Source organism: Haemorhous mexicanus, chromosome 2 (genome assembly GCF_027477595.1).
Source record: "Haemorhous mexicanus isolate bHaeMex1 chromosome 2, bHaeMex1.pri, whole genome shotgun sequence".
NCBI lineage: Eukaryota > Metazoa > Chordata > Aves > Passeriformes > Fringillidae > Haemorhous > Haemorhous mexicanus.
Window position 1 is genome coordinate 58,618,578 of NC_082342.1, and position 24,223 is coordinate 58,642,800.

Below are 24,223 nucleotides of genomic sequence, written 5' to 3' on the forward strand. Positions count from 1 at the left end.
TCTCAGTTGAAAGCCATTCCCCCTTGTCCTATCACTCCATGCTCTGGTAAAAAGTCCCTTTCCAGCTCTCTTGTATCTCCCTTTAGTACTGGGAGGCAGCTGTCACAGGGAAGAAGTGTTGAAAAACTTCAGATTATACAGTGTCTTTAAATTTGCCACAGTTATTAAGATTATTCAAATATAAAGTTCTAATAAAACATGAAATTTGAATGACTGGTCTTGCTAGTTGCATATGATGACTTCTTGGGTTCTTTGTTTGTTCAGACAAATGAACCTATGCAGTTCCCTCCCATTCCCCAGCTATCCAGTCCCTATCATACTGAGCTGTTGCAGCTGGCTCAGATGGTCACAAGTATCAAATAGTTTACCAAAATGATGAGAGGGGGAAATAACATGCAGTTCTGGTGGATGCTGTAGTGCTGGTGTCCTCTTACAGTAATGAGGACTTATTTTGTTTAAAGTAGTAGAGTTCAATCCTGTAGATGCAAAAGGAGAAGTTTGTCCATGTTTACATGAGTGAGCTGGTTAATCAAGCAGTAGGCAGGGAGACAAGCCTTTCTTACTCTCAAGTGAGCCCATGAATTGCATGGAGAATTTGATGAATTTCATAATGGAGATGAGACAGCTTCAGGGAGACCTCATTGCAGCCTTCCAGTACCTTAAGGGGGCTTACAGAAAAGGGGGGAGAGAGGGTGTTTATATGGCAGATAGTGAGAGGACAAGGGACAGTGTTTTTAGACTGAAAGAGAGTAGGTTTAGATTAGATGTCAGGAAGAAATTCTTTACTGAGGGAGTGGCAAGGCACAGGTTGTCCAGAGAAATTGCCGATGCCCCATCCCTGGCAGTGTTCAAGGCCAGGCTGGATGGGGCTCTGAGCAACCTGGTCTAGTGAGCAGCACCCCTGCCCATGGCGCTGCTATGCAAACTGGCTGAGAACAGTGAAGCTATTGTAGCTGTCTTGTATATACTCATGGTGTGAAATCCACTCATTTTTTCTAACTCTGCTTCATCTTTAGCATGTTTGGTGTTTTCTTAGGTGGCTAATGGGGAATGCTGGTGTTTACTGTTTATTGCTGGTCTTCACTGGTAACTTTTTTGCTCAGGGAGTTATTTGCCCTAACTCAAAGGGAACATGATAGTGGCAGTGAAGGTCAGTAGCAAGGATAGGACATAGAAAGTATTTTAAAAGGCTAATTTTAGTTAGTGTGGGTGATCTTGCTGGACTGCCAGCAGTCATCCGGTCCTGTTCCCCTTTGAATTCGATTCTGATGGTGGATGTCTTTTCCACTGATAGTTGAATGAACTCAAGGAGATTGCCTTCAGTAGGCTAAAGTTCTTTTTCAGTCTTCTGGTCTCTTATCTAAGAGGTGCAGCAGCATTGTCAGCAATACATTCTGAGTGCCCAGTATCTTTAAGGAGCTGAGATGCTTGTGGGCTGGTTTTCCTTTGCAGTGTTTTGTCTACAGATCCTAAGGAGACTCAGTACCACTGTACTACTTTGTTTCCTTTTTCTGCAAGCCTGATTGGTCTTGTTGCATAGAGCTCAGTCGTGACTGATTTTGGCCAGAGAACTGGTATAGGTTATGTGTTTAGGTTGTGAATGTGATTATATGGGAATATGAGATTGTCTGATATGATAATATGAGAACCTGGATTTACTGCTGCCTATGGTCTGCACATATAAAACCTGGAGAGTCATTTCAGTGAAAACACCTGGAGAATCATTCTAGTGAAACTCCATGGGGGAGTTGATATTTTGTACCTTTGGGATGCTTGTGGTTTATGACAAAGCTATCTGTAAGGTGTATGATTAAAAAAAGAGAGAACAAACCAACCAAACAAAAAAAGCCCAACCAAAGCAAAACATCACAAAAAACATGTGCATCCTACTAGAAAAGATTGAGTTATAAATTATGCACAGTTTTTTATGTCTTTTGATGAATAACTGTGCTTTTTTTTTACCTAGAAACAGCTGATTCCAAAATGGAATACTACTTTTTTGACATACTCTATTTTTTTTTTTAACAGACTATGAGAAGACACAGAAATGAAGTTACAATTGAATTGCGGAAGGTGAGTCTGCTTTTCTTTATCAACTGTGTTACTTTGCTAAAAGTGCCCTGGTGTCTTAAATAAATATTTTTCCATAAGCTGTGCTTTATAGCCCCAAACTTACATAGAAATGGTGTAAATTTGTTAAATACTAACTGTGGATTCTAATTTATTTTTCTTCTCCAATTTGTGAAGCTCAGTACCACAGAACAGTACTGCTTTACTCCAGTGTATCACTTGGAAATAATCCATATTCAGTTTCTGTACTGATTATTACAGTGGAGCTCTCAGCTGTTCAAATGTTTAAAATCTCTGAATGGAAAAAGGGAGAGTTTTAGCATTTAGAAAGTGAAGTTGTTCATTTGTCTTGTTTTCTGAAAATTATTGCTTCCATGCTGTAAAGGTAGTTAATTTGGGGGTCAGGTTTTGGCTGTATTGGGTAAATGTCAGTATGGTTGGGAAGATCATGAGTATGAGAGCTGATCTAGTTTACTGCTCTGCCTAATTGGAGCATTTGTTACAGCCTCATCTTTCATAACTCTTCCAACTGCCTTTCTCGGCACCTCAAAGAGAAAGGGTAAACTTTTATTTGCTTTGGGATACTTTCATTATATTTGAGGACTTCATACTGGCCCCTTTACCTTTATCCTATTGAGACACCTTCAGTTCTTCACCCTTTTCTTGAACATTCACTTTCCTAGATTTGCCTTCTTGCTGCTTCTTAGATCCAAAATGCCTGTATTTTTCTGGATGTGTGGAAATCTGAAAGGATGCAGGCTGCAGCTGAGTTTTAAATGGAATAGTGAAAGCCAGTTCCTGATACCGTATTCCTCTTTATACTAAGTATGTTGTTGACAGGCACACAGTCTGTGTATGCTTTGTACACTTCTTAGAGTACCACAAAGCAAGTGTAGTTATTTGTTTTGTTTGCATAGTTGAATAAATGCAGATTTTATTTTTACAATTGACTTCTGTCTTCTGAATTACATCTGCTTTTCCAGGCTTTTCCATTCTGTTCCCCAGTATGTTTCCAGGCTTCTCCAGCTTGGTATAACCTGTATTTTCTATTATTTTCATTAATGACCTGATAAGTATTTGGTTTGAATATTCTCAGTATAGCCCAAGCTCCTTTTGGTCTCCCATTTGATGCATATCTCCAGTTTGCCAGTTGAATCCTTGACAATTTGAGTAGTACTTGCTTAGAAGTGCATACCCATCAAATTCTGTCTTTTTTTCATTTTTTGCAAACTGAGAAGATAAAATCCTTGCTAAAATCAAAGTGAAGGGTTTGTAAATAGAAACTATGTTGATAAAAATTAGCTTGGCTTATTTTTGAGAAATTTTGTCTGCACTTATCACCTGATTGTGAAGGAGCAACCAAAATGTCTTGTGCTAGTATTTTCCTGGGATCCTTCTGTTCCTCTTGGAAAAAGGGACTTTGTTTTTTCAGATCCTACAGAAAAACTTCTCTATCTCATTGCAATATAAACTATAAATATTTCTAAGATTCATCCTGAGACTATAATAATTAGTTAAAGAAATCTAATTTGACCCAGAAGACTGGAAAGTGATCAGGAGTGGAAGTTTATGCTGACATGTTAGAGGTCCTCTTTGTTCAGAAATGGTGTAAAACTTGCTGTGTAACTGTGAAATCTGTACTGGGAAAAGTCATTCATAGCTCTTTGGCAGCCTGTGCCTGCTAGCAAAGCAAACCTGTAAAAGATGGCTTAACTAATGCAGCATATCCTTATACATCTTATTAAATTGAGATGGAATGTGAGCATTCCAGTGCAATCTTTGGAGAGAACTTTGCAGGGCAAAGTGAGAATTTTAATTTTAAATTAATTCTTATAATTGGTTTTTGTAACAGGTCACAATTTCAAGACCAGTTTATTACAGAAGCGTGGTGGGGAGCAGGTCAGACACTTAAGACAAGATATTATCCTGTGTGGAAGGAATCCAGCATGTGCCAGTAATATGTGAGTGAAAATGAGGAGGAAGCCTATGAGCTGCCAGTGACTTCTCACTGAAAGCTGCACATGCAAAGATCAGTTACACCATTTAGAGGAGAAGCCTGAGCACTGGATGTAGGTCAGATTGTTAATCAAGAGTGAACAGCAGCTGCAGCACTCTTAAATGCAGGAATTGGTGTTCTTGAGTGTTGGTTAAACATCTTCACTGCAGAGACCAGAAAAAAATCTGCCTTGATAATAAATTCAGTGTATGTCAACTCAGCTGGTATTGGTGGGCAACTGGTTTGCAGTGGGAATTCTGTGGCAGATGAGATTCTGTACCATTGCTTCTGGTACAGAATTGAGACTGAAATATTATGGGATATGTTTTCTCAAGTTCCAGCAGTGGAAAGCATGACTTGTAATATCACTGCTTCAGTCTTTACCGTTAACACTGCTGGTCTAGCATGAGTATGCCAAAATCAGAAAATTTTTGGTGTGACCTTAGTAATCCATCAGTGCCTCTTCAAAGGAAAGGGATGTGTTCTCTTCATCCCAGCTACCCAGATGCTGCATGTACACCTGGCTTTGAAGAAAAGAGACAAAATGAGTGTATTCTTGATCTGTACAGTTGAAGCACTACACCGTCATGGGTTTGTCTTTTGAATCAGTGTGGATATAAATATTAAATGAATGGATCTGATGAAATTGCTCACATCTCTGTTTAGTAAGATGGAATAAATAAAAAATCATGGCTTTGAACAGTAGTAAACAATTTCTGCATGCATCAGTGTGAGGTGTTTATTCTCTTGAAATTACAGCCATCAAGGTGCATTTGCAACACATTCTGTGTTTCAAGAATATATTATCTCTATTCACTGTCTTCACACCACAGCTCTTATTCAGGAAGAAAATATTTTTCCCCTGCTTTTTATTTCTCAATCACTTATTATTTGTTTAGGACTTTAATTGACAAACATTAACCAAGCTGTCTGACATAAAAAGGTAGCAGTAGTGTGGCAGATTCCAGGTTGAGGCATGAGTTGTCATCATGAGCCAGTCAGATGACACTCCTCATGATCAGGTGCCCTTTTGCTGATTCCATATTGGCTTTGTGTTCGATGCATTTTGAGAATGGATCTACTACATTTCTGGAAATATAGTCTTGGTCTCTGATTATATTGTTTGTACAGCAGCAGCTCTGAGAGTTTAAACAATAGCCATTTCCTTTCCTGACAAATAACAGTGTCAGTTTTGACACTGTAATCATCAGGTGATGGAGACTGCATCAGGATGCAGAATATCGAGCTCTTGAGTGCAGTGTCTTGGTGAAGTCTGATTTCGAGTGTTTATCACTTAGTTTCAGCATCCCAGAAACATGAAGGCTGCTCTGTTAGTAACAGAGATCCTGGAATTAATTGGCTTGGCCTGTTAGTCTCAGTCTAGAGGGGCATGGTGGATGAGCAATGGTTAGGATTCAGTTTAAGGTTCTATATCCAAATGAGTCCTGTAATTCCATTGCTCTGAGACATTCTTTGATTCTGGTTGCTTGGTTGCTCTGAAGATGAAGTTTGACTTGGGCCACTTGTGTGCCTAAAGAAAGGTAGTCCTTAGCCAGGTCAATGATACGGTCATTGAGTTAGATGTCACCCTTCAAAGGAAGCCTTAGCACTCCTGTCTTCAGCAGAAACACAGGATACTGTCCCACTAACTGGAATCCTAAGAACTTCCATGATCTCTCACAAGGTTTATTTTTGGCTTTCTTGGCAAACTCAGCTGCCGCTGAGAGCTCATAGACATGAGCACATGAAAGCTCTAATTGCCAATTAAGTTTGGTGCAAGGCAGAGCAATTATTTGCTAAATAAGTGGTGGATTAAAGAGTCATAGGCATATGTCTTTTTTTACCTCTTTCCTTGGTTTACTGTCTTTGTTTCTACTCTGATCTTTCTTAAATAAGATTGCTTATGTCCATGATAGCTCCTAAATGAAGTGGAAGACTCCTTGAAGAAAGGATCTGTCTTTTATGTTGCTGGGAGTGCTAGGGTAGAAAAAAATCTATTTCTGATTCTCAGTAAGTGTGAAAATCCAAATGAAAAAGAAAATACTTAGTTTCAGGATAGTAAAGCTTGTATCAGTTAAGTGTCTTTTCCAGTTCAGTGTGTATGTATAGCTTTTTGTTCGCTGTAAAGAACATATTTTAGTACATAATATAAGTCTACCAGTTTGAAGAATGACTACAATGACAGGGACACTGAAGCACTATTAGTATGTTCTTCTGGAGGCTTCCCTATCAAGTGTTAGTAGCACAAATTCTTGGAAAAGAATTTGCGTTTACCCTGCCTCAACTGATTCATTTTACAAAAAAATACCCTAAGAGGAAAATTACATTCCTAATGGATTCTTTTAGAGGCTTAGTTGAAAAGGGCTATGAAGAAATTCTTTGGAGATTTGCTTGAATCCATTTGGGTGAGATCTTGCTGTTCCCTGACTTAAGAGGTCTCGATCTTTGCAATCCATGCTTAGGCCATACGCTGCTGTCTACTTCTTTTTAGTCAATTTGCTCCTTTTCTGAGACAGATGAGCACTAACCAGATAGGAGCATTATGATGGCTCTGTGTTGTCACAAAGGTGAATTAGCAGAACTCAAATGTAGGGAAGTTGCCTACCTCTTTTAACTGCGTATCTGTAGCTAAATCTTTATCTGAAGAAGAATCTTGGAATCTGACTTGGACTCAGTGGTAGCTTAAAAGGGATATCTAGAAAACCTGAATCTACCTCCATCACTGGCTTGAACCCTTAGTCTCTCCTTGGATGTAATTGCAGGGGCAAGAGCTGCTTGTCATCATCTGTGAGTCTATCTAGTAGTGGCTAGCATTAGGAACTCGAGTTTCTAATGTTGAAATGTTCTTGAAGTTCTGCTTTTTGTCCTCAGAAGACTCAAACATAATTATGTTAACTTTTGTGCCTCAAGAACTTCTACTGGCTACTGAGCTCCTACTAAACTTTCCCCTGACATGAAGAAATGTTTTGTAATAGTATTTGTTACCTGCAGGCAAAGATTTTCCTGTTAATTTCTTTTTCCTTTTAATCTTGGAACCTCACTACAGCTGGCTGTCTTCACAGGGCTTTCCTGTGTGTCCAGTGCTGAAAAATATGTAGAAATTCATATTTGACACCTTTCCCAGTTCTGTTAGAGCATCCCATTGACTATGTCCCCTAGTACTAAGTTCAGTGTAGCACAGAGCTTTTAGGATGTTCCCTTTACCCACAAGGAGTCTTCTGTTAAATTGTGGTTTTGAACATTTGAAACTGCCTTGCATTAGTCTATATTTTTTTTAATCCTGTGGCCATCTTCCAAGAAGATAAACAAAAGAAGTACCAGTATCTGCAGGACTTGAATTCTTACTGTTCATGTAGCTTGATCATCCCACTGTCAGTGAAGCAAATGATTGGCATCTGTCATAAAAACTGGACAGGAAAGTGCACTCCTTGTATCATTACTGTTATCTATTCATTTGGCATGTTTACCAATGCCTTCTGTTTGTACAGTTTGTTTGTTGAAACCCTTGTAGGCTGCTGTAGTGGGATCTCTACCAGAATGGTGGCAGTACTTAAAACCAGCAGTCAGCACCTGTTTATAAGCTTCTGTACTTACAGTACATAGTATACATGGTTCAGGCAGTGTTTAGGATCTTCCCCTTAGAAGGAGACCTGCTGCATTTTGTTTGTGACAAGGTTTTACCCTTCATCAGAATTCTACTCTGATGCTTCTACCTTTGAAAGGACTCTCTCACCAGCCTTTGAACAGGACAGCTGTATCCAGGTATGTTCATTTGTCTTCATTTTCACCAGAGGAGCCTGCAGAAGAGGCTGGTGCTTTCATTTAGGCAAAACCTTTTTGAGTTTGCTACGATATGTCCAAATACAAGCATTTTAAAGCCATGGCAGGCTGCAAATCATCTTCTTCTACCTTCTGTAGCAGAGTGATTGGCCTGTCAAATTACTGGAGAGAGCATTTTAGCTGTCTAGGGATTGGACACTTTTGCAGATGGACAATGATATTTCAAATAGCCTTAGGGGCACTGTTTAGGGGGCACTGAAAGGTTTTGTGAACACTTTGACTTTATAAGAAATGGTAATTAGAATAGAAATTTCTAGTACTTCTCAGTAAGTACTAGCCTCTCTGTCTCAGGTTGCTGTGGAAACTCTTCTCTATTGGTCCTGACAGTTGTTTTCCACCCAGCCACCTGCAAACAGTGAGTAGCTACAGAAACATTGTTGCTCCTCCTTTCTTTCCTTGGCTGAGGTAATTTTTTCTGGAGCCTATCACACTGTATGACTGATGGCCTGCATACATTGCCTGCACTCACAGAAATTGTAGTGTTATTCTGTGGTCAGTTACACCCTGTGAAGTTTCTTTATCTTAAGGGGGTGTATCATCTTGGCCTTCGAATATGGACTGTTACTCATAGTTGTTTTGGTTAAGGTTAACAGTAGGAGGCATTCTGGGAGGTAAGCTTATGGTGCTGAAGGATTGGAGAGTTGGATAGTTGTGTGTGTAGGTATAGAAGGCTTACTGGAACAGGAGAGGCTCTTGTTCAGCTCAGTGTCTGGTGTGGGAAAATCAGGTGAATACATTACAGGTCTTTCTGGTGAGCCCATCAGTTAATGTGTTCCTGCCTGATGCACTTTGTCTGCATACACTGCTTTCTTGGTGCTCAGCTGTCTGCTCCTTCCCATCTTCCTTCTCTCCAGGTACACTTGCCAACAAACTGCCTGTGGTGCTGGTCGGTATTGATGTGCTCCATGTATCAGCCATTACTGCTCGGCTCTGGAGCCAGTCTAGGTGGTCTTGTGCACTCTGAGGATCTAACTTCCGTACTTACAACTTGACTAAAATTAAACTGTGCTATGTCTGTGGGATGTTGTCTTCTGCATTAAAGGGTTATTCTCGTGCTTGTTTGTAGTTCTAGCTTTGTTATATATGAAAAGAAAAATTGATTGGGAGGAAGTTATTTCTAAGATGTCTGAAAGGTGAACAAGTCCCAGAAATTTTGGACCTGGAATTGCTGTTTTTTATAACATAAAATAAAATATTGGGGACCCTTCAACACATCATTCTGCTTAGAGGCTTTTTTAGATATTACAAACCAGGTGTGGTATAATAAAATCTCTAATGAGTGCTGTGGTTATCAGATAAATGAAGACTGAAAAGCCTGCCTTTCCTTGCTAGTATACTAGATTTCTTCTATTTGTTAGAGCTAGCTCTTACTCTTTTTCAACATTTTGTATCATTAAAGAATTAAATCTTAATTAACTTATAGAAAAACCAAACATAAAAAGGTGTTCAGATATATATACTGTATCATCATCTTCCATTGGCCCTTCTGTCTTTGTACCTCTAGACATACCAAACAAAATATAAAGTCTAAAATTTAGGACACCATTTCATAGTTTTGGTATAATACTTTTAATACATTTTAAATTTGTAAAAATGTGTAAATAATTGATGATTTGTTTTCTTAATTTTTAAATTACTGTTTTGTGTCTTCAAATTCATTAAATTAGGAATGTTAAATGGGTATTTTACCACTGAAAAGATAATTTTATTCTTTTGTAATTTGTTAAAGGAACTGAGACTGTAGGGTGTCCTGTTTTTTTGTCAGAAATTAGGCTAATAGCATGAGTGGGAAATACTGCAAGTGCCAGTGTGCATGGAGCATGCTACTTTACACAGAAAATGCAAACAGATGTGACCAGGGAGCTTCAAAACAAGGTTTAGCTAAAAAATAATCTTATGCTGAAAAAGAATTTCTGTTACGTGTGGCTAAATGTTAATATCATGCAGAGCTATGAGTATTATGAATGCCTGTTAGAAAACTGATCCCCAGAGTGTGAGTTTTAATTAATTCAAATGTCATGGATTGTTGTAGATCTGTCTGATTAGCAAGCTGCCAGATTATTACAGCTAAAATACTGCAAATTCTATTTGCAGTTACAAATGCCTTTAAAAAAAAGGCAACCTTATCTATACTTAAATGTTGAAAGGGTCCGTTGTGCATCACCACCCTGTTCTAATAAGTATTAAAAGTGGCTTTATTTTTGTCTTTTCTTTACAGAACAAAAGAGATGAACATCTTTTGAAAAAAAGAAATGTTCCTCAAGAGGAAAGCTTAGAAGATTCTGATGTTGATGCTGACTTCAAAGCAGTAAGTTCCTTGATTCTGGAATTATTTTTAAAACTTTGGTGATGTCTCTATGAACAATATATTTTGTAATCTTGCAGTTATTTGAAAGTAAATATATGAACTGATATACTGTTAAAATAAGCTTTCGTTTATTAAATGTTTAAAAAGGTTATAATTTATCAGCAAAATTACTAAAACTTTTTTTTTCTTTTCAAGCAAAATGTAACACTAGAAGCTATACTGCAGGTATGTTACATTTAACTTTTTTTTTAACTTGAAGTGTGTGTTCTGTGCATTCTTAATTTTTACTGGTTTTTTAATTTTTTTTTTCAGAATGCTACAAGTGACAACCCAGTGATCCAACTGAGTGCTGTCCAAGCTGCAAGGTAAAAATAAATAAAGATAGAGAAGCATAATTTATAAACATTTTTTGTTATAAAAGTTACTTACTTTTGCTTTCAATTTCACAGAAAACTCCTATCCAGTGACAGAAATCCACCTATTGATGACTTAATAAAATCTGGAATTTTACCAATTCTGGTAAAATGCCTAGAAAGGGATGATAAGTAAGTATTCTTTTAAAAATCTTCACTGTTACTGGAAATTTGCATTTAAAAAAAATCATTATTTGAAACAAAACAGAGGATTCCAGCACCATATAATCTGACACAGTGGATCACACTCCTTCTTGATACCTCACAAGTTCTCCAGGAATATTTATTCTGCCACTGAAATGTCATTTAATTTTTTTGAGCATGTTTGAGCAGATCCAAGTAATGGAGAAAAGGTTACTACATTTCTCATTGGTTTTGAATATTTCTGCCTTTTACCAGCTTTTGTAAAGAAACCTGCTACAGACTTGTTGTGTGTGTTTGCATGAGGGCAGAGAGCACACCTGGTTGTGAACAGGGGATTTTTCCAGAATACATTTGTCTTTTCCATTAAGATTATTAGCTTAAGTTTCTGGTTTCTTCTCACTGCAAGGTGTGTTTCCATCTGGCTCTCTGCTGCTCTCTTATGTGATGGTAGAACACGCTGAGCATGCTCTCTGAGTCTATTGGAAAACAAAGAGCTTCAGTAAAGAATGTAGAGAACACTGAGCATATAGCTGCAGGCATTTAATGACATGTAAGAAACAAAACATGCCATATTCAACAAATCTTGAGCCCCTGATTCAGATAGATAGGGATTAACACAATTGAGGTAAATATTTTAGCCTGTCTTTGATCTCAGGCTGACATGAATGTATTTATAGTATTTCTATTTTCAATGTTATTTCTGCAGCTGTGAGAGCTAGGAACTTCAAAAATATGTTGTAGTATTTTTGGTATATTTTGATAGCTGCAAAACTACAAACTGTGAGTAGGGTTTTTTCCAAGCTTGTTTAACAAAACAGTTGCTTAGAAGGCAGCTGACAATATCATTCAAATCAGGAAAGAATTTTAAAATGGGTCATGAACGCTTGTCTGCTCTAGAAGTAGATGGTTCAGTGCTTTGAAAATTCTTTTTAATTTAAATCTTCTGCTAGATTTTGTATGATTTTCCCTTGTAAATATTTAACAAGTCTTTCAAAATTGAACTCAATATTTTTTTAAGCAGTCCTTTTAATTGTGATTGCAATATAATATTTAGCAGAGTTAAACTTTGAAAAGACTTTGCATAACAAATCATTAAAGCTGTTGTTCATGTTATACTTGAAAGCTTATCATGAGAGAAAGAAAAAAGGGACTAACCTAAAACTAGAGTTTTAATACACTTGATCCTAAAATTTAAAGGTTTATAGGTAGCTGCTGACAGGTGTGATTTGTTTTTACCTCCTGTTTAATTCTTTTGCAATCCCATCACAAATAAAACCTCAAATTGCTTTGGAAATTGATACACAAAAAAGTTTAAAAGAAGCAGGTATTTAAAACTATACATAAAACATGACTGATAAAGACAAAAAAACCCATGGAAATGAAACAGTCACCTTACAGTAAATAGTCTCTGTTCTTCCTAAATCCAGACACAGTTGTGCTAATGACCATGGGCTGTAAACTCTTTTGTAGCTTGTAGAACTCTTTTAGTATTTGCTTAAACATCAGTTTTCATGCAAACTGTTTTACTAAACTCCTATTGGCATAGACAGCAGTTGACAGACATCTTGGAAGAGATGTTGTCCCAGCTTTCATGACATTTTTAACTAATTTTATTTGTATTTAATAACGCATGTGTGATGCTGTCTTTTCATACTGATTCTAGATATTTTGCCTGTCAGTGATGGTGCAGAAAAATGTCTGTATCCAAGTATACCAGCTTGCACTTGATCTGGAATGTAATGGTGGAAGAATCAAGTTTAATTGGTTGTTTGATTGGGGTTTTTTGTTACAAATATTAATTCAGAGTGATGGATGGTTTACAGAAGGTCACAGAATGTAAGAGATCTCTTTTTTTCTTACAGCTTTTCCCCTGAAAAGTCCAGGCTTAGATGTTGGAGTTTTTTACATTTTAGCCCAGTGGTACTGCCTAAATGTAGAGTATTTCTTATGGATACGGCTAGCAATATTGAAATGAACCATAAAACAGTCTTCAGTTGATGTATCAACTTACTAATATAAAATTCTTTTATTACAGTCCTTCATTACAATTTGAAGCTGCATGGGCATTGACTAACATAGCATCAGGCACTTCTGCACAGACTCAAGCTGTTGTACAGTCGAGTAAGTATTACAACTTCGGTTTTTTTGGGGAGGAGACAGTGGGGGTGAATATTGTGGGAAAAAGAAAGCATTTGGATAATGAATGCCATTTCTTATCAATACCATTAAAGGAATAAATACATGATTGTCCTAAAGATATAACGAAGATTTCTGAAAGATTTATACATTTGCTCTTAAACGTAAATCTGCTTGTCACTAACAATTAATGTTAAGGATGCCAGACAGGATTTCCCATAAAGAAAGTAGAGAATGACAGATGTCACAATAACTATGACAAAACTCGAAGTCCTTTCTCGTTCTTGGTTTGATTTCTGAAATCATATACCATTAATTGCTCTGTGGCTAACAATAAAGTTAGGAATTAATTCTTTCTGCCTCAAAGGTGTGTTGATAAATCTTACTAAAATTATTAAATACATAGTTATGTAAGGTTGCACATTTAAATACATTGTTAAGAAAATTACCATCCTTTTCTTATCTGTATGATTAGTATCTCCTGTACACACAAATTTGTTGAGCTGCTTTCATTTCTTGTTTAACCAGACAGTGAGAAAGGAAAGAAACTCTAAAGTCAAATGAAGATAAATTAATAAAATAATTTTTTCAGGATTATATCTATGGCTTTTATGGATCAGCATACTTATCTTAAAACAATCACCTTTGTGCTAAATAGAATATGTTGTCATTAAACACTAGATTATAGATAAGCAAGTGTATAATAAGCTATCTTGATTTACTCATATTCTCATTTTTATATGGGAAAGTGGTGACTTGGTTGTTTGAATTTTTTTTAGTGTATGAACCTGATTTTCAAATTAAAATGCTGGTTTGTATGTTTTCATGGCTAATAAAATAACTAAGTAATTATTAGATTCTGTATATTTAAGATATTGGAGCAATATTATTGTTATTGTTGTTCTTATTACTATTATCCAAAATAAGACTTGGATAAAATTATCTTACAAAAATGAGCTTTGGATAAAAATCCAAAGGCTTTAAAACAAACAAAAAAAATCAATATCTTCAATTTGTTTCAAAAATTTCTGATGTGATTTGGGCACCTCTGTTTTTAGATTGTTTTTCTGGTGTCTAAGTACATTTGAAAATCTACTCCCAAGTTTTTTCTTCCTTCTCAACTTGTTCATTGGTTAGCCAGTGTTTTCTTTCTTTTTCATGTCCCACAATGTTGTCCTGTTTGAATGAAGCTAACAGAAAGGATGTTTATAGTATTAGCTTTGCAGGAAAAAATCTCAAAACAAAAATTAAAAGTAGAATAAAATTATGTACAGCACATCTAAAAGAATTATTGTTACCTGAACAATTACTACAAATTCAAGTTGGGACACGTTTCTCCCAAAATCTGTTTAGTTATTGCTTGTAAAGAAGAAAATGTGCTAAATGACTTCAGAGAATCAAAAAGCATTTTACTCATGAAGAGAAAATGGATGTAGTTTAGTCTGAATGTCTTGCTGCTTTGACTGGGAGATGACCAAGGGAAAACAGTCTCCCAGTTTTTCTCCCTTTAGCTAAGGAAGGGTTTGAGGAAACAAAGCAATAGACCCTTGCAGCTACAGAAGAGGCTGATGCAGCCTTAATACAAAAGAAGGCAGCCTCCTGCAGTGGGGTGGGACACATGGTACTTGGAAGGCCCAGAAAAAGAGGAGAAGTACTATATGCACAGAATAGCTCTTGGCAGAAGCCAGTTTGAGCAAGAATGATTAATTTTTTGAGAGTGGTAGGTCAGATAACTTCAATTCACGCTGCCTCAGGTTGTCCTCCTGCCTGAGTGCTATTATGAAATAACTTCATTCCTGGTTTTGAAAGCATACCAGGATTGCAGTGTAATATAAACTACATAGTTGACCCTCTTCTCCAAAAAATGTCGAATACATGTATGGCTGAATTGTAATCTCAGTAATTGCTGAGAAGGAAGCTAAAATATTCCACTTGAGCTAATGGAAATGGGGTGATTTTATTACAAGAGTGAGCGTTCTTAAGCAACAGTGTGTTGCTGTCCCTGCTTGTCAGTTATAGGCAATGGCTGAATCACTCCTCTGGGGGGGGGGGGGGGGGAAGGGGGGGGAAGGAATTTTGCGTTGTCTTTGTTCTTCATGGCTCTGTATTTTTCAGTAAAATGCATCAGTTTTTTGCTTCTTATCACTTTACATTATCAACACAATATTGATTCACAGTTGCTCACAAACTGTGTTGCATTTTTAAAAAATTTGTGAAGCTATTTCTGCAAGAAAAATACTCCTTAACGGTATATAAATTGATCTAGTTTATTCAGACTAGAGGATGAGTGTGATCATGAATAGATTTTAAAAATTGCTGCAAGAGTTACTGTCTTTCAAACAGTATGACTTGTCTGAAGGAAAACAGTGCATGGGGATAGTAGTGGGATGGTTACTTAGCTCTATCAAATGTATTTAATTCCACAGAGAATGATACCTAAAATCATTACCACTTCCTTAATTTGGTATGTTGCTGGCATTATATAAGAGCAAATTAAAACATGTCTTGGGGCTGGCAGATGGATGTAAACCTTCACTGCATATGGAAACTAACTGTAGCCACCTCTTGGGAGGAAGCTATTTTCTTAAAGTCAGGCTATGAAGCACGTTTGCACAAGTGGGCATGTCATTCTGCTTGGTATGTGTTGTGATCCTGGATAACTGGAAAATCTGAATTACTGGGACATGAAACCTCATGCCTGCATACTTGATGGTCTGCCTATCGCTTTGAGAAATATGGGGAAATGTTTAAATTTGGGGAGCATTGTTGATTAATAATTCTGTTCTTAAGTCTGTTTTTCCCTTCTCCAGATATATATAGAAATGTTCAACTTAGGTTTTGTGCACCCTTCATAATAGAAACATTTTTAAGGCATGGTGGAAAATGTGTTTTGTGTAAATTAGTGAACATGTTGCTCATATACCAAGATTCAGCATTAAACAAATCTAATCTTTGCATTCTGCAGATGCAGTACCCCTCTTCTTGAGACTACTTCATTCACCACACCAGAATGTTTGTGAGCAAGCTGTCTGGGCTCTCGGAAATATTATAGGTAATGTGTTGTTTTAATGATTTGAATTCAGGGAACATTTCATTTTAGAACTTGACTTTTTGAACATTGGCATTATCATAAGAGACTATGTTTCCTCTGAATTCTGTGTCTTGATACAATTTTTTTGAAAGTATATAATATGGCCAGAATTACATATGTACCTCCTGTTTTTTTTCTAAATAATAGTATCATTTGCTATGCAAAATATTAACAGGTTAAATTTTGTGTTTCCTAAAATATACATACATAATTTTACGTATGTATATTTAATTAAATATGACCTTTTAGTAGTAGATTATTGGTGAGGAAACATAGAATTTCAGTATCCCAACACATCATTGCATACATTTCAAGATTTTCCATTTTTAATGTAATTTATTTTGCAACAATTTTCATTTCTGTAGGTGATGGTCCTCAGTGTAGAGATTATGTCATATCACTGGGAGTTGTCAAACCTCTTCTGTCCTTCATCAATCCCTCCATTCCCATCACCTTCCTTCGGAACGTCACATGGGTCATTGTAAATCTCTGCAGGAATAAGGACCCCCCACCGCCTATGGAGACAGTTCAGGAGGTAAATAAAGAATTGTGAGACAGATATTTTATACTCTGGGCTGCAGGCCAAATGTTTTACATTGTCATACTATGAATTTTTGCATGTTTTTTGTCACCGCACATGTGTTGTGCTGCTCTGTCATATGTTAGATGAAATAATTTGACCAGTTTGGTGGTTCTTGTTACAGCTGTAATAAAGGTATTTGTAACGTCTGAAACTGAGTAAGATTAAAGTGATGAGCTATACAACAAAAAAATTAACACACTAGAAAGCATTAAAATACTCAGCATTACATGTTTCTACTAAAAAAAAAAAAAGGCTACAATATGATTTTTTACATAGAAGAATTCAGAAATAATTATTTTCAGCCAGAGGCAGCATAAGTACACAGTGACATGTAGTACGGTTTGTGTTTCAACTCAGTGTGCACATGCAGACAATGCCAAGTCCCAGCCTGAGCAGAAATCCTGAAAATCCTTTTAAACTGGTGAACAGAGCAAATTCTCAGTTCATAATGCTGGCACAGTTAGTAAAATGGAGCTATTTGACTAGAACTGTAATTTTAAGTAAAGTTCTTGATTTTAAGATAAATTCAAAAGTGTAGATATAGTTTTTGAAGTCATGTGAAGTATGTTACTGTTAACAGCTAAACTTTAATGACATTTTAAAAATTAAGCAGAGAAACAGGGAAACTTTTGCAAGTAATGCTTTACTAAATAAAACATTCTGTTCAAAGCAGTTTTATCACAGCCCAGTTTTATATTTTGTCCATTTGTGATTATAAAAAATTAAAATTTAATCCAAGAGGTTTATATATTGATATTAGGCTAATAATTTTTATTGTGTGTGATAATAAAGCTTTTAAAATAGCAGCAGGGTATCTTATCTCTGTTACTTGCTTGTTTTCCCTCAAAATACAGTCTACATACTGTGTCTGTAATCTAGTACTGTCTCATATTTTCACAAATCTGAAATACAGATAATACAGGTATTTTTATACATACTTTGAGGGAATAACTAACTGCTGGAAAGTGTGTGTCTACAATATACTAAAGCAGACTCAAGCTAAGCTTTGTGATTGCAGTACTTGGATTCATAATTTTACCACCAATTATGTTCTACTGTAATGATTGATGAACTTCTTTTCAGATTTTGCCAGCATTGTGTGTTCTCATTTACCATACAGATATAAACGTAAGTAATTTCTAAAGTTCTAGATACTTAAATTCTTTGTTTTCTGTAGAAAGATAATGCTGCAGAATTTTGTTAAAGTAGTAAACTTGGGTTTGTGTGGTAATTTATGTATAATTAAGTCATAAATGCATAATTAAATATGAAGACTAATGTGATTGTAGCCATTCAGAGCATGAAAAAGAAGGTGCAAATACCATTTCTGAAATACCTTTAGTAGAAGATGGCATTTTTTATCCTGTACATTTGAAATAACTTTAAAAAATCCTATCTTGAATTGAGAACTAGAAAATTAAAGGGTCAGCTTTACCATCAGCTGCACTTTAATTCTGCCCCAGTTTATAATTTTGCATAGATGATATGTAATAGCCATAAAAAAATTGGATGTAATTCTGTATATCAGTCCAGTAAAATATTGTGATCATAAGGGTAAACCTGACTTCTGTAACTTGTTGGGTGCCTGACTTTGCAACGTTTAATTAAAGAAATCACATAGGAAAATATATTTAAACAAACAGCAATAAACTATTGTTTTGTGGCACCTTTGACAACCTTCATGTTTTTAATACTAAACCTTCAGTACTTCCCACATTCCTGAATCATGAGTTTACCTGTGCTTTTCCAAGTAATGTCCTAGGGAGTGGATTTACCTCACGAAGCCGTATATATTTGGACTTCAGAACAGAGATCTGTGTAACTGATGGATATTGAGCTGTTTTTCTCCTCCTTCTATCAGAACTTTGTAATCCCTGTAGTGATCCTTTAGTTTAGGGAAGAAGGAATTGAACCCTTGTGTTGGGTTTGGGGATAAAATAAAGCATGAGATCAGTGGGACTGTCATTTGTTAGTTCAACGCTGTAGTAGCAGTGTTTCTGCTGCCTTTTTAATGGTGAAGTGGGCTTGCCTCCACAAAATATTTGTACAGTTTAAGCTGGGATTTTGCCAGGGTTTTCCCAGTGTAATGTGAGTGGGAGACAGCATGTGGTGACTTTTCAATGAGTAATTTGGACAAAGCTGAACAGAATTCATTGCAAAACCAAATATACTTCTAACCTGTAGGCTCTTTTTCTCTGCCAAATTTTAAAGCTTTTTCAAGCAATGATTGTATGAGAGCTTATTGATGTAGGTATGAGACTGTGATGCCAGGTTTTGACTGATCTCAATTAGGGTGTCCGTCATTTTGATCCAGAGAGTCAGGTGCTAGTTTGGAGGTACCAGTCTGGTCCCAGCCTCTCCGTACTGGAGCAGCAAACCTATCTTTGGAGATGAGTCAGTGATGCAGGTAGGTCAGCCCACAGTCCCGTGAGCGCTTCTGGCGGCTGCTGCTCTCGTCACCAGCAGGGCTGTGGGGCAGCAAACTGGTGAGGCACCATCTCTCACTGCTTCTGCTGCCATAGTGGCTCCACTGCAGCACAGGAGGTGAGGGCAGCAGCAAGCTGTGGCAGGAAAGCCTTTGGGCTGTGCTGGCTGGCATCTGGAGCTGGGTGGCTGCAGCTGGGTCAGGATTGTGAAGTCCTTCCTGTGCTCTAGTACTGCAGTATTCAGCTGTTCTCATAGCTGGAAATTTTAAATGGCTATCTGTTTTAAAAGTAAGCTAGATCTAGGTACCTCAACAGATTATGTCCTTAGTAGGGTCCAGATTTCTTTTCCTGCAGTTCCTAACATCATCTCTGTGTGATGTGATATCCCTCTCTGCTGGCTTTATTTCTGCTTCAGGTACTAGATTCAGTGACTAACTTTTGTACCTGTCTATTTTTGAGGGCTTTCTAATCATCCTTATCAAGTCATCAGTGACTTTTTTTCTTTTAAGATTCTCAGATAGCCCTGCATGATAGGCTTTTCTCTGTGGGTTTTGCTTTGCTTGAACACTTCAACAGTTGCCACATTACAATAGTTGCCAGTCCTTTAGTTGGTATGAGAATTCCTTTCCTTTGCTGCTTTTTATTCTTAATATGAAGACAGGAAAAGGCTTACATCCAGACTTGTTGGCAGTTTCACTTCAGAACTGCACTATGGATCAGAAATGCTAAGATGTCCGATGGATTAGAGACTTAAGGGAATTTATGTATTCTGTAATCATAAGATAGCACAGCTGACAAATTACAGCTATGCTAAGGAAGCTGTATTGGTATTTTCTTCAGAAAGTTACTAGCACAACTACTTACCTGAGCTGGTTGTCTATCTTGGAAATGCAAATCAAGCCCAACAGTTTACCTTGTGAGATGATGTATGCTGTCACTTTATGCACCAAAATGTGGACATACAGGACATACAGAAATTACTCTGATGGAACAAATGGCCCTGGTTTTCATAGTTGTACATAATAATCTAACATATTACTGATTAGGTCTCATCACAATCATGTTTAAGTTTTTCCTATAACTAAATTGCATGTTTTCCCCTCTCCACCCCAGACAGTAGAATGTTGTTCACTAAATTAAGCCTTCATTATACAGATTTTTCTGTTCAATGTTTAACCATATTCTCTCCAATTTGTAGATTCTTGTGGACACTGTTTGGGCTTTGTCCTACTTAACAGATGGTGGAAATGAACAGATACAAATGGTGATTGATTCTGGAGTTGTACCTTTTCTAGTTCCCCTTCTGAGTCATCAGGAGGTTAAAGTTCAAGTAAGTCTGATTCAGTTGTGTTTGAATAGTCCTTTGTATGGTGTTTGCTAAAAAAATATGCCTTACAGTATTTATTAGTGGAGTTAGTGAGATGAACGTTTATAGCTACATTTTGCGTAGGTAAAATGAAGAAAAGTATTACCAACACTGGGGAAAAAAATGTTAAAAAGAAAGAAAACTCAAGCAAAACAGTACTAACACAGTTTTAAGTAGTGACAGATTAAACATTAACTTCCGTTATGTGGTTACCAGGGGTGTCTTGCTTTTGTAGTCCTAAAATATTTAATGACAATAGATTTTATTTTCCAGAATTCAAGTAATATGCACTTTTTCTGGTGCTGCATACATGGTTGTGCATGTTCTATCTGAGTAGTTCATGGAAATCAGTATTTCGGTGAATGTGGAGTCCTTTTAGTAAAGTAAATTTGTCATTAGCTGTGAAAGGTTAACTGAGCTTACTTGATTTATTTTAAAGACAATAGGAAACTAAAAGCTAGTTAATGGGTACTGGGTTTTTTATGACCCATCTACTGTCATACAGAGATTTTCTGTATATCTGTGCATTTGACACATTTGTTTAGTTTGTACTTTGGATGCATTTGGCTGTCTTGAAATTTGTCAGACTAGTTCACTTGATGAAAGAAGTCTTTCCAGTATTCTGTCACTTGTAAAGCATTTACTGACCAATACATAAAAGATGTAAAGTCTATTTCTGAAATCACCCAAGACTCAGTAAGTAGTTGTGAGGTTTTGAATGCCCTAGTGGGGAGCTGAATGGAAAAGTGAGCAACTGCAGCAGACATAGAGCCTAGAAGCTGTTGTTGGAATTGTAACACAGATCAGGTACATGATGACTAATCTTCTAAGGTTTTAATATTTTAATTTCTAATCTTTGCACTTTTTGAGTTGAGCTGCAGTGCATTTATTTTGTGATGTACTGTGTCTTTTGATGAACCAGTATCCATTTTTCTGATGTAGCTCAGAGGATGAAGTGCTAAATTGTATTTTGCAAAGTGTTTTTATAAAGAGATATGTTAAAATGCTCTTTGTTATAGCGTAAGTAACAGCAATGTCTTTAACATGCAATTTTTTTTCCTTCCCACTTTGGATATTCAGACAGCAGCACTGAGAGCAGTAGGCAACATAGTAACTGGTACTGATGAGCAGACACAAGTTGTTCTCAATTGTGATGTTTTGTCTTATTTCCCACATCTCCTGACGCATCCAAAAGAGAAGATAAACAAGGTATGATTTGCTTCTTCCTAACTTAGTATTTTTTTTTTAAAAATAAAACAGTAGCCTGTGGAATATTACAGAAGAATTTCCTACAGCTGTTATTTCCAGGATGTGAGCAATTTTGTATAAAGATGCAGCCTTTGAGGCTGGTGCTTAATTAGGACTGAAACCAAACAGCCATAGTGAGTATCCATGCATTGGTGTTGATGCCTCTTGCTTTCTGGGAGCACTGAAGGGTTTTGCTTTGGAGTGAGATACTTTTTCTTTTCATTTACAAAGTGAATAACTGGCTAACTTCAGTTACAGTTTTTCATCATTTTAGTTGAGTCCAGTGAGTTGCATAAGACCGATGCAGTTTTCCCACTTCACCTTTTCATAGTGAAGTCTGTTCACTTCATCTTCAAGGAAGGAGGGTGTATCACTGTCCTTTCCTGAAAATTGTCTCTGCATTTCATCTTCTTCCTTTTGGCAGAAATGACTTCATTGCTGCAAGAATTGGGTGGAATAGGGAGAGTTTGATGAAAGTGATCAGTGCCTCCTTTTCCAGAGCTGTATTTCATGTTATTTGGGTTTTGTTAGTCATTGTGCCATCTTCCATTGCAGAGATGGTCTGGCTGAGGAGTAGGCTTTTTTGTTTAGATTATGTAATTCCCCCATATAGTGTATCATTGAGAAGAAGACTATTTGTGAGTAATCTCTGTTACTTCAGGCCCTTTCAGCTGTGAAGATCTCTGAAGAAGTTAGCTTTGACAGTCAAACTGATGTGATTTATTTTTGCCTGCCCTCTTAACTCTCACAAAAGAGTGATGAAGAGCTCTTTTGAAGGCCAGGGAATTATTTTTGTACCAAAAAAAAAAAAAAGTCCAGAAATGCTTTGAGTTTTGTTTCAAGTCTATATTGTGAGAGGCAAATAGAAATAAAATACTCATCCCTAAAAAAGTGGAAACCCATGGGTTTTTTCCCTGCAGTGCTTCGTAATTGTCTTCTTGCCACATCTTTTACTTAAGATTGGAACTTTTTTAAGATGTTCTGGATTGTCATGACAAGTATCCCCCTTTGTAACTGGGAATTTATAGCTGCCATCAGATAGGTGGTAGCTAGGTGGATGAACCTCCTGAAGGAGTAACTGCTGAGCAAAGTCACAGGACAGTGTCATGTGTGATTCTTAAATGAGATTTGTGGACACCACTTCATGTTACACAAAGAAAATGGGAGCTGGAGTCTTCCTTTTATCATAGCAGAAAGGTACTACTGAGCTGTCAGTAGTAGGAGTACAGGGCAAGTCCTTTTTTTTTCTGATGCTTTACCAGTTTTCCTGTTTTCCTCATAAAACTGATTGAAAGTTTAAAGCCTGTCTGTGAGTCCAGCAGTGCAAAGTGGATATAAGTAAGGCATACATCTCCTGATGCATGGAGACACTTCTTGTGTGAGATAGAATCTGGCCCTGTGGATCAATTATATTAATTTTACATTGATTCCCTGTTATCTTTCACAGTGAAATAAAAGTTGATGTGCTAGAAGTGCTACTGAGGACGAGGAGGCCTGTTTAGTGATTGCTCATTGTATGATTTTAGGTTTTGAGGTGGTCAGGTTTGGTTAAGTTCTTTTTTTCATCTGCTGACTAGTTTTTAAAAGTGCTTTGCTTTTTTGCTTTATCCCGTTGTAGGAAGCAGTTTGGTTCCTTTCCAATATCACAGCAGGAAACCAGCAACAAGTTCAGGCTGTAATAGATGCTGGGCTAATCCCCATGATCATACACCAGCTGGCTAAGGTCAGTCAAGCTATCAGCTATGCAAGTTGTCATCCTCTTTTTATAAATCTGACATGAGGAGTTTGTGATTTTTAATAAGTTTGACAGATGTTTCCATGCTGATTTTAATGAGCTATTAATTTTATTTTTCAGGGGGACTTCGGGACACAAAAGGAAGCTGCTTGGGCAATTAGCAATTTGACAATAAGTGGGAGAAAAGATCAGGTATGTGTAGCGGGATTTCAAGCTGTCACTAAAATGTTGCATATGCAGCCAATTATGTAAGAAGCACAGTGTTGAGTTTTTTTGTTTTTTGTTTTTAATTATTTAGGTTGAATACCTTGTACAACAAAATGTAATCCCACCTTTCTGCAATCTACTCTCAGTAAAGGATTCTCAAGTGGTGCAGGTGGTGCTGGATGGCCTGAAAAACATCCTGATAATGGCTGGTGATGAGGCTAGCACAATAGCTGAAATTATAGAAGAGTGTGGAGGTAAGAGCTTCCTAGGCTTTTAAAAAATTTAATTGGCTGGTTGTTATTCTGTCCTTCCCTTGCTGCTGTTGATGTTTACTGTAGTGTTATTTAATATGGGCTATTTGAGTAAACAAGGGAGACTTTTTAATGAGAGACATTACCTTTTTTTTTCTGTTTATTTCAGTTTGGAGATGGCTGTGTAGTAGCAATTGTTGAAGGAGCTTTCTGTAGCATAAGTATTTTTTTTTTTCATTGAGAATTGTAGTTCTTTTAATTTGATAAATGCACATACTTTGTCCTGTGGTAAAACACACAATTTTTGCTCTAGTTCGTTGCCCTGGAAGCAGTTTTAGGATCATAACTTCATTAGAGAGCAAAGAAGGATGAGGAGTCTTTTCAATATCACAATCCAAGTTGTAATGTA

General features: G+C 36.8%; 1 protein-coding gene across 1 annotated transcript in view; it reads left to right on the forward strand.

Annotated features, from left to right (window-relative positions):
• KPNA3 (karyopherin subunit alpha 3) overlaps positions 1–24,223 on the forward strand; it is a 48,406-nt gene that overhangs the window by 18,525 nt on the left and 5,658 nt on the right. Inside the window, exons 2-15 of the mRNA XM_059838997.1 lie at positions 2,029–2,073; positions 10,125–10,214; positions 10,410–10,439; positions 10,527–10,579; positions 10,664–10,759; positions 12,807–12,892; positions 15,873–15,959; positions 16,364–16,533; positions 17,665–17,709; positions 20,206–20,337; positions 21,454–21,582; positions 23,240–23,344; positions 23,477–23,548; positions 23,655–23,817. Coding sequence (XP_059694980.1) covers positions 2,029–2,073; positions 10,125–10,214; positions 10,410–10,439; positions 10,527–10,579; positions 10,664–10,759; positions 12,807–12,892; positions 15,873–15,959; positions 16,364–16,533; positions 17,665–17,709; positions 20,206–20,337; positions 21,454–21,582; positions 23,240–23,344; positions 23,477–23,548; positions 23,655–23,817 — 1,303 coding nt within the window. The remainder of the gene's footprint in view (positions 1–2,028; positions 2,074–10,124; positions 10,215–10,409; positions 10,440–10,526; positions 10,580–10,663; positions 10,760–12,806; positions 12,893–15,872; positions 15,960–16,363; positions 16,534–17,664; positions 17,710–20,205; positions 20,338–21,453; positions 21,583–23,239; positions 23,345–23,476; positions 23,549–23,654; positions 23,818–24,223) is intronic.